The 16,785-nt window shown below is 40.3% G+C and overlaps 1 protein-coding gene across 7 annotated transcripts in view; it reads left to right on the forward strand.

Moving 5' to 3' along the window:
* Positions 1-15,785, forward strand: part of FAM110B (family with sequence similarity 110 member B) — a 114,274-nt gene extending 98,489 nt beyond the window's left edge. For all 7 annotated transcript variants that reach the window (XM_048286576.1, XM_048286572.1, XM_048286573.1 and 4 more), the window contains one exon: positions 12,529-15,785. In XM_048286576.1, coding sequence (XP_048142533.1) covers positions 12,831-13,943 — 1,113 coding nt within the window. In that variant the 5' untranslated portion in view covers positions 12,529-12,830 and the 3' untranslated portion in view covers positions 13,944-15,785. The remainder of the gene's footprint in view (positions 1-12,528) is intronic.
* The last annotated feature ends 1,000 nt before the right edge of the window (positions 15,786-16,785 follow it).

Consider the following 16,785-nt stretch of genomic DNA (forward strand, 5'->3'; position numbering starts at 1 on the left):
CTCATTTTGTCAACAGAAAAGATTGGATTTGTGATTTATGAGGAAAGCAGCATTCAGTCCTGGATGGGGTGACACAGCCAGCCTTCCCTTTTCATTAGCTTTTAAAGAATATCTTGAAACCAGTCCAGATCAGTGATGAGCTGAAACTGGGAGTGAGGGACATCTTCAGTGGAGGGACTCAGTTCCCCAGTGGTGGTGGGGATGGTGTGCTGGCAGGGTAGCTGGGCAGGGGAGGTTACCTTTATGAAGCAGGCATGAACAGATGAGAAAACAGACACCATGTGTCCTCATTTGAGGTCTGGCACCTTGGTTTCCGTGTCCCATTATTTGTCTGGCTTAGGCAGCTTAACCCGGCAATGCTCCATTTCAGCTAACTACTTAAAAAGTTTGCTGATACTCATCTCTTAATGAAGATAAAGCAGTAGATACAAGATTGGCATACCTCTATCTGATTTCTGGGTTTGGAATAAATTTATTTTGTTACTTGGGGCAGCCAATATCAATCCTGTATTTAACTTCCCCCTTGGAGATTTACTTTTGTTTACAGAAGAGGGGAGATCTATTAATGTGGCTGTGTATCACATATCTTAGGGGAGAATGGCTATGTAGCTATCTTGGGGTAGTTTGATACTCTAAGGGGGGGGCAGGAATGGAGTAATTTAAGCAGTCTTTCTAAGCAATAGTCTATGGCACCTGTGAGGACAGGGTGGAGAGCTTCCCTAGTTCACCACTGCCCAGGGACAAGCTGGTTGTGTATTTCATCATGCCGTCAGCACATGAAAGGGGTCTGAAGTGTTGCCAAAGGGAAGAACTGGATTTATTGAGGGGTCTGCAGCAAACCTCAGCACTCATTCAATTGACTGGTCAGTATTTCTGGCTGCTGGATTTACTCCACTATTCATTTTTCTCCTGAAAGGGTGCAGGGCTCTGAGCCTGCTTATCCCTCTGTGATATCCTCCTGCCAGCCACCCAGTGCTGGCTCCTTTGCCACCAGCCTTCTAAACCCAGCAGGAAGTGTGCCCCTGCAGGCATGGAGGCTGCAGGAGAGAGAAGATGTATCTCTCTCCTGCAACCCAAAAATGGTCTGGGTTAGCAGGAGCTTTGCTTCAGGAGGAGCTTCACTGGGAGCTTCACCTTTCTCCACAACACCCTTATGCCAGCTCTATTCTTTCTGCAGGATGTAGGACCTGCAAGAGAGGAGCTGAGGAAGAGAACTTGAGGTGTCTCTTCCTTTTTCCTATAATCCCTCTCTTTCCTTGTAATCTATTCCTGCTTCCCAGCTCACTGTTCAGTGCCTCCTTCTTTATTCCCAACACCTTCTCCTCTCTCTGCTCTTTGCCTGGCTAATTGCATTTCTCTTCTACCTGTCTGTGTCTTGTCATTTCTCACTCTTCTTTTGTCTGTTCCCAAACTCACAATTCCAGGTTTTGGGTTTCTTTAGTTTGTTTGTTTTGTTTGTTTTCTTAGAGGGAGGATGCCTCCACTCTCTCCACACTGCCTTCCTCTCTCCGTTTAATTAAATGCAGTGGTCATGACTTGATACAGCTTTTGTTTTCTTTAAGATGGTGAGGATTTTATAGTTTCTTAAAATCTGTGGTCAGGAAGAATTTCCAGCATCATCACCATAACTTCAGCAAACCCCTCAGATACGCAAAAACCATTCAAAAGAGTCTGGACAGTCAGATTTCTTAAACAAGGCTTTCCAAGAATATTGTTTTAGTGAAGAGTCATTAAAATAAACAGTAATACAAAGCCACACTTTGAGTGTCAAATTTGCATATTAAACAAAAGTTTGGATGCTCATTAACAAGTAGCTAACTGGATGTTCATCTCCAGTTAAATAGGTTGTGAACAGTTTGTGAAGATCTGTAGTTCAACATGTGGACTCTGTGGCACGTATTTCCCATGCAGCAACCAAGAAGAAAATATACTCAGTGTATTCTGACAGCAAGCACCTCAGCAACTGTAGCAGTGCTGGTGTGTCTGAGGGGTTACACGCACAAGCGTGTGATCACGCAAAAGTGTAGCACTTGTGTTGAGTTATAGAGCTGTATCATTAATTGCAACATCATCATAACAATGAAGACCTAAATTGCATTGTGTTCCAGTGCCAAAGCTGGTTATTTTTAACTATCTGCTTGAAGAACTCTGTAATATACAGATGAGTCTTCAAGACATAGTGTTATGCACTCCTTCAGTTTTCTTTCCTGACTTCTAACATGTACCTTTAGACATGAGGTTGGAGAAAAGCGGAATGAACTATCCTGTGGTATGGGAAAATGTCCTCTTATCTAGAGAAAAACATAGCCATACCAGTCAAAAATAAAAGATATCATTCATTGAGTTGCTCTGAAGGTTGCAGTGCTGGAACACTGCTGTAAATCATGTATGGTTTGTTTTTGTTGGGGCCTTTTTCCCCAGTTATAATTTTAAAAAGACTCGACTTGTTTTTACATAGTCAAAACTTTTATAGTGTGTTTATTTAAGAAAAAAAGAAATGTGCACTATTTCATGTGTGTAAAGCTGCAATGCTTTGAAGTGGTTAACTCAGGGCAGTTAGGTTGTAGACATTATTTTTAAATAGCCATGCTGCCCTGACTGCAGTAATATCTCACGTTACAGAAAAGGTTGTTTCATACAAAGAATTTTGACAAACAAGACCCCACAGCTGATCAGAAGAGCAGCCCAAAGTCCGCAGTTGTCAAAATTAGGTCGCTCTATTGTATTCTCCTAGCTGAACATGACTATTTTCCTAATGGTACTGGTTTTGCCATGCTCGTTTTTTAATTGTGCCTACTGTACTGCCTATTAAAGGTGGTCTTGTAAGTTTTTAATATCAGTAGAAGACATTAATTAGCTATATTTTAATGTTTACTTCTAAAGATTAAATACTTGTGTTCATGTATAGAATTTATTTAAAAGAATTTTCCATGCAACAAGATAAGCTGTTAAAATAAGAGAGAAAATATTTAAATATAAATAACTAGATGGCTTTCTGGTTTCTTGCTTGTAAAATCTTGACAAGTAGTATAAGAAATATTCCGTATGCTTGGGCACTATTTCTTTCAAATATATTTTCACAACATGTAAGAAACTTCAGGAAGGTGCTATTAAGCTTTGTTTTGAAATGTTGAAAATAAGCATTTTCAAAGATTCTTTTACTGATTAAATCTCTTAAGGAAAGGAAATTTTCAGTATGATGTATTTTTCCATTTATAGTAGCTCTTTCTGGTTTCTGGTTTTTTCAAGGCATAAATTGTTGGAATTGGTTTTCTTTTCTGGGTTGTATTTGTTTACTTTGGGTCTTCATGTATTTGAACATTTCTGGAGTTTTGCAGGATTAGTAACTGCAAGGGAATGTCTAACTGAAGCTGTTTTCATAGTGGGTTGATGGTTATTTCTCACATAAAATCTGTTCATGCCTATGATACTATGTTCCTTTAATGAATTTCTCATTGTAAACGGTTTTAGAGAACTTTCATCAGTAAATAAGAGTCTAAACATGGCAATTTGATATTTCAGGGCCTCGGGCCTTTTATGACAGTGTGGTAAATTTTTGCCTTTCTCACAAGAACAAGCTGGCAGCAGTATTTATGTACATAAAATCAGACATTGCTGCACTCTGTTGAGAAATGAGACATTGGATCAAATCCCCAGTCCCCAAACTGGGGCAAGTTTCCGACCTCCTGAGGAAGAACCAAGTTGGTCTTCCTATTTCAGCTGAAATGTCCTACTTGCTAGAAATTATTTAATTGCACTGGAGCAGGGTTAGTAATCCAATTTCCTTGTCAAGTACCCTATGTGGTCTTTTTTGCTCTTTATTTAAAGAAAACTTGCAAACGCTTTTTTTTTTAAGTGGAGGCCTTTGAAAGGAAGTGCTGGAGAGGAATCTGTCTCTACATACTGAATCACAAAATTGTTAGGGTTGGAAGGCACCTCTGGAGATCATCTCATCCAACTCACCTGCCAAGGCAGGGTCGCCTAGAGCCGGTGACACAGGAAAGTGTCCAGATGGATTTTGAATGTCTCCAAAGTGGGAGACTCCAGAATCTCTCTGGGCAGCCTGTTCTGGTGCTCTGCCACCCTCAGTGTAAAGAAGTTCTTCCTCCTGTTGAGGTGGAACTTTCTCTGTTTTTGTTTCTGGCCACTGCTCCTTGTTGCTGGGCACCACTGGAAGGAGTGGCACCATGCTGTTGACACACACAATTGAGACATTTGTATAGTGCCGGGTATAGCCTGGCACTCTTGAGTATCTGCCCTGGAGGCCTGCTTCCAGTCTTGACTCCAAATCTAGTGGAGAAGTGTTTTCTTTGTCATCCTCCACAACTCTGACTGCGTTTTTAGGGCTGGCAGGTAGCTGCTGGATAAGACAGCGTGGATGACTAAGGTGAGGAGATCCCTGGTTTTTCTACAGATTGTGAGTTATCATCAAGCTTAGTTGCTTGCATGTCTGTTAATAGAGGTAAGAGCCTCACCTATGCTGGGTGGCATGGGTGCTCAGGCCATGCTCATGGGCCTCTTTCCCTGAACATCTCTTCTGTCCTGCATGGTCATGATCATTCCAGATTTCTCACCGTTCCCTTTCATAGAAGTGAAATAGGGGAGATGTGCAGCCATAGAAGTCATACATGTGAGATGGGGAAAGTGTCCAGGTTCTGACTTGGTTTGATGTTCAGGACATAGCTGAGGCCTTATAGGCAGACAGAAGAGCTCAGAAGTAATTCTCAATTTATTAGTTGAGGGGAAAAGTACTGGCAGAAGAACATGTGCTTTGTGGTGAGATCCAAGCCTAAATATCAGTCACCCAAAATTTTATGAGCACTGCTGCCACTTTAATGGTGAACAGACACTCTCTTTCCCCACAGAATATGCCATTTTAGGTGTGTGTGTTTCAGTGCTGATGAGTTTTGAGGGCTCAGCTTGAGGTTATGTTGTCTTGCAGCAGTAGTTATGAAGGAGGTGAACACACAGAAATCTTCTGGTCATGGGGTCCTCAAGTCTCTGACTACAAAGCTGTGTTGGTAGACACACTGCACATTTAATATAAACATTTGTTTTGAAAATCTATACTTGCACTTTGTCCATTTAAATCTGGCTTGATTTCTTAGTATTTCCAAGATATCAAGTTCTTCTAAGCCAAAGTGATTTATGTTCTAGGGCTTACTCCATAGTGTAATTAAGGCCTAATCTAATCCCATAGCTGCACTGGTATGCTGCAGTAGAGTGCTTTAACATTCATACAAGTTTTCAAACATTTTAAGGATTTAGGACTATGTTTAATTTATCCCAGTGTGACAAATTACTCAGAATTGGCATTTTGAAAATACTGCTATCAAGATGTTTGTTCTACAGGTGAGTTAATGACTATAATTCTTTTGGTGAGGGACACTGCAGAAGTTACAGCTGTTTCCCAGCTGCCTGATTACTGATGACACTTGTGCTTCTGTTGTTGAGGTCCAGACTTGGCAGTGTTTTTGGGGGCTACATGGGTGATGGAATCTGAAAATCCTGCTAGTGATGTGATGTATCTGTGGTAATACTAGAAGGAGGGTGTTTTACAGGTGTATCTCCACATTTTTGTGGATAGATTTTTATTTCCTTCTTGGCAAGTGCATATGATTTCTACTATACCTATTGCCATAAGGATTTCAGTAGCATAACGTATGTCTCTCTCTGAAAGTGGACTTCTTAAGAATTACCATTGACTTGAGATGGGAACTAAAATGAATACTATTCCATTCAAAACATTTTTGCTGAGCTTTGTAATTGGTATTATTTTGTTGTTCTGCCTCCCTCTGTTATCCCCCACTTTGCAGCAGTGAACCCCCAATTAACTTTTTTTTCCCCTGCACACTGGAAGCGCTACCACTAGGAAAAAAAAGGTGGTTTACCAGGATGCCAAATCCAAGCATGGCCGTGAAGGACATCTCCCAGGAGCAAGGAGATGAGATGCTAACTTTTCCTATCAGTGGAGAAGAAAAGAAAAGTGTAGTGCAGATAGCACTGCTCCTTCCATCAGAGCAGAGCAGGAGTTACTGCATCTTGCAAAAATGGGGAAGCGGTGTGAAAAGGAGGTGGAGAAGTAGGAGAGAAGTAAAAGCCCCCCTTTTCCCAGAGAAGGGGGACCCAGCAGGTGGGACTTGGTACGACAGGGACCTATTATCAGGGTTTGATGAACCTATGAAATGTAACTGAACACCAGGGCCAAGTATCCTGTATTGAAGAAGGGGATTGTGTTGATTTCTAAAAGTGCATAAAACATCCTGGGAAAACTGTGTAGGCTCTGGAGACCACAGGATAAACTGGGAATTGTGGCCTTGTTGTAAGGAGGAGGCTGTAAATTTAAAACATGATGCTTATGGAGAGATGCAAAATTAAAAGTATAGAAGTGGTTTGGACTTGAGACCATTGACACTGGCTGATGAACAAGCAGTAAGGGTGTTTCCTAAAACTTTGTGAAGTGTTTACAGCATCATTCTCATAAAATGAACACTGAAATAGAAATATTCACATAAGGCTACAAATATAATAAAAAATTGCATTCCTTATTATAATTTTTTAGGCCCTTCTCTGATTTTTTTTGTTTAAATGAGCAACTGAAATTATTGCAAAGAACACAATACTGTCTAAGCAACACAGGAGTCCAAAGAAAACAGAACTGATTTCCACTACAGCTTTTACAAGCACAGCCTGTAGTATTGCTCTAAATAATAAGACATTTTATATTGGTTTGTACTGTCTCGTTGGAAGAATGGGAAACGTCATTTCTGGCCTTTCTTGTGGATTTATGCAGCCTGTTGAAAGAAATCAGAGTTTTCATCATTGTGAGGTGTCTATAGGACAGTATTTAACCCAGAAGCATCACTGAGAGTGGATTATTGCTACTGGGTAGGAGATGTAACAGTGATGGATTTCAGAGCTAAAAAGAAGCAAAATACTTTCGAAAGTTTTTTCTTTCGAAGAGGCATCTCTGTCCAGCTCCCGGTGAGCTCTAGGCATACGTTACTGGGTTAGTATGTAACTATAGTTGCTAGGTTGCTTTTCTGCTTTCCAGATGTTTATACCTCCATGGATTTTCCAGCAGCTACTTCAACTTAACAGTGTTAGCATTTGTGGTTATGGCAATGTTCTGCTTTAAGCCTCACCACCTTCAATGCATGTTGAAATCGGAAGAGTGCTCAGTGGTGATGCTGTTGTATTTATAGAGAGTTTTGTCTTAAAAGTCTTTGGTGTAAGAGCAAAGCAGAATTAGCATAAATATATCAGCCCATATTATGCTCAGCTGTATAAGCTATTACAGACAATGCTAGTTGTAGTTTGGGGTTTTTTGGTTGGAAGTAGTATGTCAGCAGTGAAAAGTGACTGCCTTTGCCAAAGTTACTACTTTCCCACTTGGTGGAAATTTCTCTTGTCTACATAATTCTGCCACTCTTATTTTTAGGTCACTGCAGTTCACATCATTCATGACCTTTCGAAGGTTTAAATGTATACTTGAACAGATAGATGTTACTCTTACTGTTCACTGTTCCATGTTTTAGGGAGGAACAGATTTGAAAATAGGCACTTTCATTAGTATTTTGAGTCATGGTATATCTGAAAGACTATTTTATCTCCTCATGCTTTATCTTGACAGTTAATATTATGTGAGATCAAGTCTACACAGCATACACATCTTTATCTAAAATTGGTTTAAAAAATGAAATACTGTTGCCATTCTGGATATGGATGACCTTTTATCAATTTCAGCCAAGTTGACTTAGGCTTTGCCTGTATTTTTAAACTTAGTAACATATATATGTGAGGATTACAGAGACAATTACCCACAGAAGAACTTGTATCAGTTTTAGGCATACACATTAGTATAACTTAGTGCATAGACCTGTACCAGTCGTTCTCAGCAAAGCTCTCATTTGTAGGCCTTGCAGTGACTGTTAACAAACCAGCATCTTGGGTAATGGGTAATGGGACCTGCAGCTCTGAAGTGCATCCAGGTGTTAGAGGGGCCTGACATTTTCCATCTGTGTCCTGTGTTCCTGTGCAGATTTTGTTTCGAGAACTCTTTGAATCCTGGTGCAGCCACTTCTTGATTACTTATACTGGAATTTATGTCATGTTTATGGTGCATCTTGAGGTAATGGTAGTGATATTTTATCACCTGGAAAATAAAATTGACACGGGCCTTTAAATATCAAGGAAAGCAGAGTAAAGGCTGTCAGCTTTCATTATATTTATCCACTGTGCATCATCCTACCTTCTGTGCAATCCCTTCATCTGCTGTGCCAGAGGAATGAATTAAGAGCAAGAGCTTCATTGAGCAATGTCCTCACCAAAGTCAAGGACAGAAATTTCACTAATTACATTTGGACCACATTTTCACATTGCTTTTTGCTGCTTTTTTTGTAACTTGAATACTGCTAAAATACGTAGTGCCCTTCTGTGGATACTTTTAGACATAGACTGGCTGAAACGTGGCCAATGTGTAGGAGCTACAGGGCACCACAGAACCAGGGAGTGGAAGCATGCTATTTACTGTCAGTTGACATCATTCAGTCTGTGTTTAGAATGCAGTTTTGGGTATGAGAGGAAAAAATGGACTATATTATTGTACAATACTATTGTATTCATAACAGTGCTAGAAATAAATACTTGCCACAATAGGGTCTGTTCATAAATTTCTCATACATTTCAAGAAACTGCATATTTAGAATATATGGGCCTGGGATTCCAAAGTTTCTGCATAGTTTATCTCCTCCTAATGTCTTGGCTTTAAATTAAGGAAAGAATATTTTATAGGAGATACATTTGTAGTTAATGTTAGTTGTATAGCTATTGCTGTTCTGGGCTGTGTTGTGTTCCCCTAAATCATGCAAGTAGGGCATTGGTTATTTAAATAGGAATATCTGACAAACATATTATGGACTAAGAGTGATTAGAGCGTGATGCCTAGAATGAATTAAATGCTTTGAATCTCTGCCTCTGCAACAAAGGAATCCTGAATTGAAGTGTCTGGCTGAAAATGCAGTTTTAAAACCCCAAAACTTTGTGCATTTTGTATTCTACTCAGCAGGTCTGCAATAGTTGCAGGGTATTAGAGGAACTCCGTAAGAACTTTCAGGAAGGTTTTATTAATGTATGCATAGTATTAAATAGAACTATGTTTGAATGCATGCATAAGTTTTTTGTCTTTGTTTTTCTTGAAATAATTTCTTAAGTCCAGTAGTATTGTGAGGAAGAGCAATAATGGAAATCCAGAGTGAATCCTGAAAAATGCAGGTCAGTCCATAGAAGGATTACACCTATAGAGCAGACATCTGGGTGTAAACAGAGAGAAAGGAACATTTCTTGTGTCCCTAGGTATATTTCACACATATTCTGGGCGTGGGTGAAGAAAACCTATTTGCCTTTGAATTTCTGCAGGGCATTACTGGTACCACAGATGTACACAAGAGGGAATTCAGATGCCTAATCAGTGAGTTTCTTTGGAGTTTAAGCCAGAAAAAAGCCATTTCTCTACCCTGGTTGCTTCAATGATGATTTTCACAACTGGAATCTAAGTCTTCCTAAGACTTCACTGTACTGCTGCTCTCAACCTCTATCATTAGCAATAAAATTAATAAGTAGCAAGGCTCTGTAGTGTCTCTGTGGTGTTTCAGGTGCCCATGGCTGGTAGGAACTGAACTCACTTTCCCAGCTAGCAGCAGGATCAGGCTGCAGCCATCACCAGCACAGGCAGAAGTTTCATTATTTACATTCATCCACTTCTCTTTCATCGCACTTTCTTTTTTAACTGTATCTGGTTAGTAATTTTTATCTCTCTGAGATGAGAATACTGAATAAGCTTTCTGGTGATATTCAAGTGCAGCATTTCAGTGAAATGCAGTAGTTTAAACAATACACAAAAAGTTCATTTCTTTTCCTAGCTGTGTGTTCCTTAATTTATACCAGCAGCCCCACAGGTACAAAGCCTCCATGGCTGGCCACGTAACCACTTGGCTGTTACCCCCCAGGCTCTCTGTGCTGGCTCAGGTGGACATTTCTGCCCTGGCTCCTCACCAGGTCCTTGCTTTTCTTTCTAGATGCCTGAAGCACATTGCCAGTTGCAGCATGTTTCTGTTGACTCCGGGGCACTTGGCTCCATACGTGCTTGCAAACAAGCGCGCTTGTTCTCTCAGATAAACATGCTTGCATGGTCGGATTTATTTTCCTTATTTTTTTTTTCCTTTTAAGTGTGGTGTTGAAGCCAATGTGTATTCTCAGCCTCCTAAGTAATGCTTGCTGACATTGATGAGGGCTGTCCAAAGTGAGGAAGATGTTAAATGTTAAATGAAAAGGCTTCCAAAAGCAGCCTCAAGCCCAAGGCCTCAGTTCCCGCAGCTCTGATCTGTAGCGTGATATGTGTGGAGCCACTCACCAGGAGGAGAATGGAGTTGGTAGCTGTCCTCTGGGGCAGGACCATGGTCACCTTTAATGACAGTGGTCAAGGAGGAAACTTGTCTTGCTTACTCAAGTAGTAGTTCAGTTGGGTGACAGTGTTTAGTACAGAGAACTGCGTTGTTTGTGGGGTTTTCTTCCTCTGGATGAAACCCCTGCTCTCACATAGCTTTTATTTCCACGCACAAGTATTAAATATACACATCAATGGGGTATTTATACAGGCACTTAGCCATCCAGCTCTGAGCTGGCAACATGGAAAGATTTGATTTGTGTGTATGGAAGAGAAATGTGTGTGCGGATGCATGTTGGAATTGCCTTCTGTGCATTTGGAAATTTCATACTTAATTTCAAAACAGTATCAATAAATATGTTGATTCAAATGAGGAAAGCTTTTTCTGTTTCAGAGAGACTTAGTTTAAATTCAGGAAGTCAAGCTGCTGAGGAGTTAGCTCTAGGATTTATAAAACAACATTGAAAGAGAAGTTTAATTAACATTTCACTACCCTTTCAATTGCACTGAACGCGTGTCTGGTTTATCACCCACCTAAATATGTTAGTTTGTATTTGAAGAATGCTTGTGACAGTGAGCCTTCAGGAGAAAGCTCAGCTTTTTCCTATAATCTCATTATAGCATTCGTATATTTTATTTGCTTGCTTTGACCTTGGACAATATATAGAGAAAATTCAATGTATATATCACATATTTCTAAACATCAGTAGTTGAGGTGATTTTCTTTTTACTGTTAATGTAAGCTGGAATTTCATTTTTTTGTGGGTTTTTTTGGTCAAAACAATGTAAACCCTGTATTAGTAAGTTGGGTATTGATGGATGAGCACACACAGGATGACAGTAACATGAAAGCAAGTCATCTCAGGGAAGGATGCTGCTCTCTGTTCCTTAGGACAGAGTGAAGAAGTAGCAGCTGCTTTTCTTTCTCTCCCTGAAGATCACAGTGATAATAGAAATGGGATATTAAAGAAGGCATCATGGATTAATGGGGCAGTAATAAAACAAATGAGACTCATTAGCGAAATCACTGCTTGAGAAGTAGATTCTGTGATAAGTGCCCTTCAGTGTCTCGTGTAGGAAAAATTGTTTCAACACTTGTAATATCATCCGTGGTGTTGGATTTTAGACTATTGTGACAATCTAAGTGATAGAACCTTAAAATAATTTAGAAGATAAATTTCAGTTGTACTTACTGCCTGATAGAAAACCTGAATGATTATATCTACATGTTGAAGACAAGTTCTTTTTTTCAAACCCAGTCAGAATGTTTTTGCGTTTTCCCAAAATCTTGCATAAAAAAACAAAGCCATTTTCTGTTGTTCTGTTAAGCCTGTAAGGTGATCATGAGAGCTTCGAAAGCCTTTTTTTATTGCTGGAGCACCAGTGCTGTGGGTACTAGTGTTCAAACAGACTTGGAACCGGAATTGGTGGATTTAGTGACATCTCCTGTTTTTATCTGTTGATTTTTTTAATTAGATTTACAAGGACAGTTGTGCATTGCACTTAAAACACTACATGTCTCTGTTTGCTCTCTGCTTTTTAGACCAGATTGTTTTCTGGACAATTTAATGAATAAGGAAAATACACTTAATTGCTGAGATTTATACAGGATGTTTCCTATAAAGAGAAAAATGTTTGGGGTTTAGAGATAAAATATGTTCACAATACAACTTAACAAAGGCAAATATATTAATATGAAGTTCTCTTTTACTGGCAGATGGGTGGGTCTAAGTCTCTGAATTGTCTCATTCTGCTTCCCCTTCTCCCTGTAGAAATATATGGCTGTATTGTGGTGGGGCTTAATTCTTAATTTTTTTGAATTTTTTTTTTTTTTTTTTTAAATTTCCCAGTGTAATTTCATTAAATCCAAGCTCAGAGTGTACATATCAAGCAATACATGTCTTGTAAGATGCAGAGGGGTGCTGGGCAGGAGCGGGGCAGGGGCACCCTGCGCGCTGCCTTGCTGTGCCACCCGCGGCAGCATCCCAGGCGGTGGTGGGAGAGGAGGGCCGGGAGGCAGCTGTTGCTATCGCTCTGATGTCAGGCGCTCCCGCTAACGTGTGGTTGGTTATTCTGCATTTCAGATCGCTGCTGGTCGTGGAGCGCAGAGGGGACGGCCAGAATCCCACATCTTTCAGCGAGAAGAAAGGAGTCAGCGGAGCAGACTAATACGGACTTGTGTCGGGTGCCCTTGCCCTACAAAGGCTGCCTTTAAAAGAGAAACGCAGTGTTATTTAATGAGCTGTGAGATGAGGCACTGCTGCTAACGCTCAGATCCCAGGATTCATCGGCTACTCATTGTGCTTAATGTACATGTTTCTGCACCGTGCATTTAGGAGATCCCAGAGAAGAATCCAAAACGGCTGCGGGGGAAAGACCACCAAACATGCCTACAGAAACATTACCGACAGGTAGCATGGTGAAGCCGGTCAGCCCTGCTGTGACTTTCACATCTGCCGTTCCTCTCCGCATCCTGAACAAAGGACCTGACTATTTTCGCAGGCAGGCGGAGCCTAATCCAAAAAGACTGAGTGCAGTGGAGAGGCTTGAAGCCGACAAGGCGAAATATGTCAAGAGCCAGGAGGTCATCAATGCCAAGCAGGAGCCTGTGAAGCCGGCAGTGCTGGCGAAGCCACCGGTCTGTCCCGCGGTCAAGCGAGCGCTGGGGAGCCCCACCCTGAAGGTCTTCAGCAACAATGCAAAGACTGAGAGTGGAGTCCAGAGAGAAAATCTGAAACTCGAGATTTTGAAGAACATCATCAACAGCTCTGAAGGCTCCAGCTCAGGTTCAGGGCATAAGCACGGTCCCCGAAATTGGCCACCCCACAGAGCCGATTCAACAGAGCTGAACCGACACTCATTCGCAGAATCCTTGAAGGTTTACCCCACGCAGGGCTGGAGCAGCCCACAGGAGAGCAGCTCCAATGTCAGCAGAAGGCTGCTAGATCAGTCAGCAGAGACTTTCTTACATGTCTCTCACAGCTCTTCAGACATTAGGAAAGTAACTAGTGCAAAGCCCTTAAAAGCAATACCCTGCAGTAGTTCAGCCCCACCTCTGCCTCCAAAGCCCAAAATCGCTGCCATTGCCACCCTGAAATCCCCAGAGATTGAGGCAGTCGAGTCTGGATGCGGAGTTAGTAGAAGACCCTCCCTACAGCGATCAAAGTCAGACTTGAGCGACAGATACTTTCGCGTTGACGCAGATGTCGAACGGTTCTTTAACTACTGCGGACTGGATCCTGAAGAGCTTGAAAACCTCGGGATGGAAAACTTTGCAAGGGCTAACTCTGATATTATATCCCTCAACTTTCGCAGTGCAAGCATGATTAGCTCAGACTGTGAACAGTCTCAGGACAGCAACAGTGACCTTAGAAATGATGACAGTGCCAATGACCGTGTGCCATACGGCATTTCTGCCATTGAAAGGAATGCCAGAATCATCAAGTGGTTATACAGCATCAAGCAAGCTAGAGAGTCACAGAAAGTGTCCCATGTGTGAGAGAGAAATCCACCGTAGAAAAAAGCAAGGACTGTATCTTTGTCTGTGAATATTCAGTTTGTGAAGGGTTGTGAAGTCTACTTGAAGTCTTGTACCCTTCTCAAATCTCTTTGTGTTGCTTGTTGTGCAATGTTTCCAAGTTGCATGCCTGTCAACATGTGATCTGACCTGGCTTCCACTTGAACAATAACTAACTACAAAGCCTGGCTGAGCATACACATTATCTGCCAAAAGTTTAAGACATGAATCTGATTAGGGCTTCAGTATAATCAAAGTGTTTACACGGAAAGGTTATATGACTTCTTTGGTATTTATGTGGTTCCTTGTGGATTTTATATATGTCACTTCTTGTCTTAATACAGATATTGTCAACTGACGTTACTCGTTTCTAAGTTGAAACAGAATCCCTTTGGGGGGAAGAAAAGTGAAATTGGCCAAAATAAGAGGTTTAGGCATACGACGATAGGCAAAGCAGCCTTATCTCTTGTAGAAAGTGCATTATGGGCACACGAAAGCTGTTTCTAAAAGGCAAAGAATGCTATGTTCTTAAATTATGTATTGTTGTTAAACTATATATCCCTACTTGTAGTAAGGCACTGTTCAGTAAAAGTTTCTTTTTCCTAGGTAAGCTCCCTCTGTTTTACAGCAGACGTAGTCTAGTGAATCTGCTTGACCTCTCATAAACTAAATGAGTCTTACATTTGGGTTGGTGTAAGCATTATAAGGATTTTGTATTATCCCAGCTGGAAAAGCTTAAAGAAGGTTGGAGTTAACAGATGAAAACAGCGCAGGTACAAGATTTTGTGGGTTTGATTTTTACTCAAAGATTCCTGGTCTTAAACTTTTGACAGGAATAATTAGATCCTATAGCTGATATTGAATGCCTTTATTAGTCAAAACACATCATGACTACAAACTCCATGCTGTCTTAATTTTTTTTCTAGACCTATTTGAACAGTTAATGAACAAAAATGGAAACACACAGCCATATCAATATAACGCCTCCTATTCAGAAGTAAATACACTCAGTAGCTGAACTATTATCTGAAAAAATGTGATTATGTTGTCTTGCATATGTTATATCTAAGGCTGTGAAAGTTTGTTCCAGCTCTAGGAAAGTGTAGAAACATGACAGTATGTAGCTTTTCTTTTCTTTTTCTTTTCCTCCTTAAGATGGTTAGTGCTGCCAATCAACCTGTTACAAATCTTTAAACAATCTGTGTCTTCCCAGTGGTTTAATTAACTGTCATTTCAACTGACAGTGGTGGTGTGGTAGTGGAGAAGTTGAAAGTACAGTAGTCTGCTTCATTATTATTGTATACATGATTTGAAGTAAATTGCAGCACTACCTTATACTACATCAGCTAATAGGAAACTTTTTTATTGTGTAAATGCTGTAAGACTTTGTATATACTTCAGTTGTTATGAAATCTTTAAAAGGAAGAGTGTTATGCTAATAAATAGCTCCTGGTGCAGGTATGCTAGGGTTTTTCGTTCTTATTTTCACCCTTCCCATTCTTAAAATTATATCAGGAACTCAATTGCAGTGTGTTATAGTGCTGTAGAAGGTCTTGGTTAAATAATAGTTCCAGTAAAAGGTTTCTTTTACTAAAGTGCTTTCCAGAATATAATTTTTTATAAAATAACTATAGCAGCATGATCTGTCTGAAGAACTAGAAGAGATTTTCAAGACTCCTAAAATAGCTTGCTTCTTCCTTACCTAGCAATGTTACTGTTCCTGTTTATAGCATCTGTTCGTAATGAATCACCGCAGTCTTCTGAATTATTCTTCAGTAGTGCTTATTTATATATTTGAATATTAAAGATGTTTTACAAAGTCGAGTTCTATCTTTTCTCTGAGAAGCCTGTAGCCCAACTTCTTATAGATAGCTACAGTTAATGCAGGCAAGACTGGATGCGGAGCCATGCAGCCATTTGTTTCCTATGGAATTATCCTACATCCAGTTTTATATAATTGTTCTCTAAATGGTTGTTCATGGAGGGGGGCAAGCATACATTCAGTTTCAGCACACATTCAGCTTCAGGAGGCTACTCTATGATTTTTACAGTTGACTTCACAACCTAAGACTTACAACATTCCTAACTCAGACAAAAAAAAAAAAAAAAGAGGAGCTCTGTATTTCAGCTACAGGCACATTTGTGACATTTTAAGCTCCATGGGTTTCAGTTGGCATTGACATCACACTGGTTTTTCAAGCATATTTTTCCAACAGTAAGTTCTGCTCAGTTCAGTGACTATTTTGCCAAGGAAAATAATGCTTGAGGGATTAAAGCCAAGTGTAATGCAGCTGTATAGCAATGAAATAAAGAAGTTAAAACTGAAATAAAAAATGCACTTATATTGTTCTCTCTCAAGTGTTTTAAGAATTATGATAAACATGCTATCTCAAGTGTTGTCAGCCAAAAACAGTAATAAAGAAGCCTTTATAACTAGAAAATGGATTAGAGCATATGCTAGTATTCTGAACTTGTTTCCCAAGGTTTGTTGGGAAGCCATAGGCTCTTGAGAAATCAAAATCATTTCCTTTTAATCATGCAAGGGGTTGTGAGCTATCTGTAAGAGGGCATTTCCTCACCCAAGATCTTAGGCAGCACCTTTGAAACAGCACATGTTCTGCCTTCGCCATCCCTGTTTCCTACAATGTGCACAGGAATAAGATTTTACAGGACTTAGACCTTCACAGTCAGCTGAACTTGCAGCTCTGGTGAGATTGCAGTAATAGAAATCATGGGATTGCAAAATGTCCACAAGGCTTTGAACAAACAGGTAACAATTGCCTTCTTTTGTTGCTTTATTGCTGTTTATGCAGATAGTATTTAA

This window comes from Corvus hawaiiensis, chromosome 26, assembly GCF_020740725.1.
Source record: "Corvus hawaiiensis isolate bCorHaw1 chromosome 26, bCorHaw1.pri.cur, whole genome shotgun sequence".
NCBI classification, from domain to species: domain Eukaryota; kingdom Metazoa; phylum Chordata; class Aves; order Passeriformes; family Corvidae; genus Corvus; species Corvus hawaiiensis.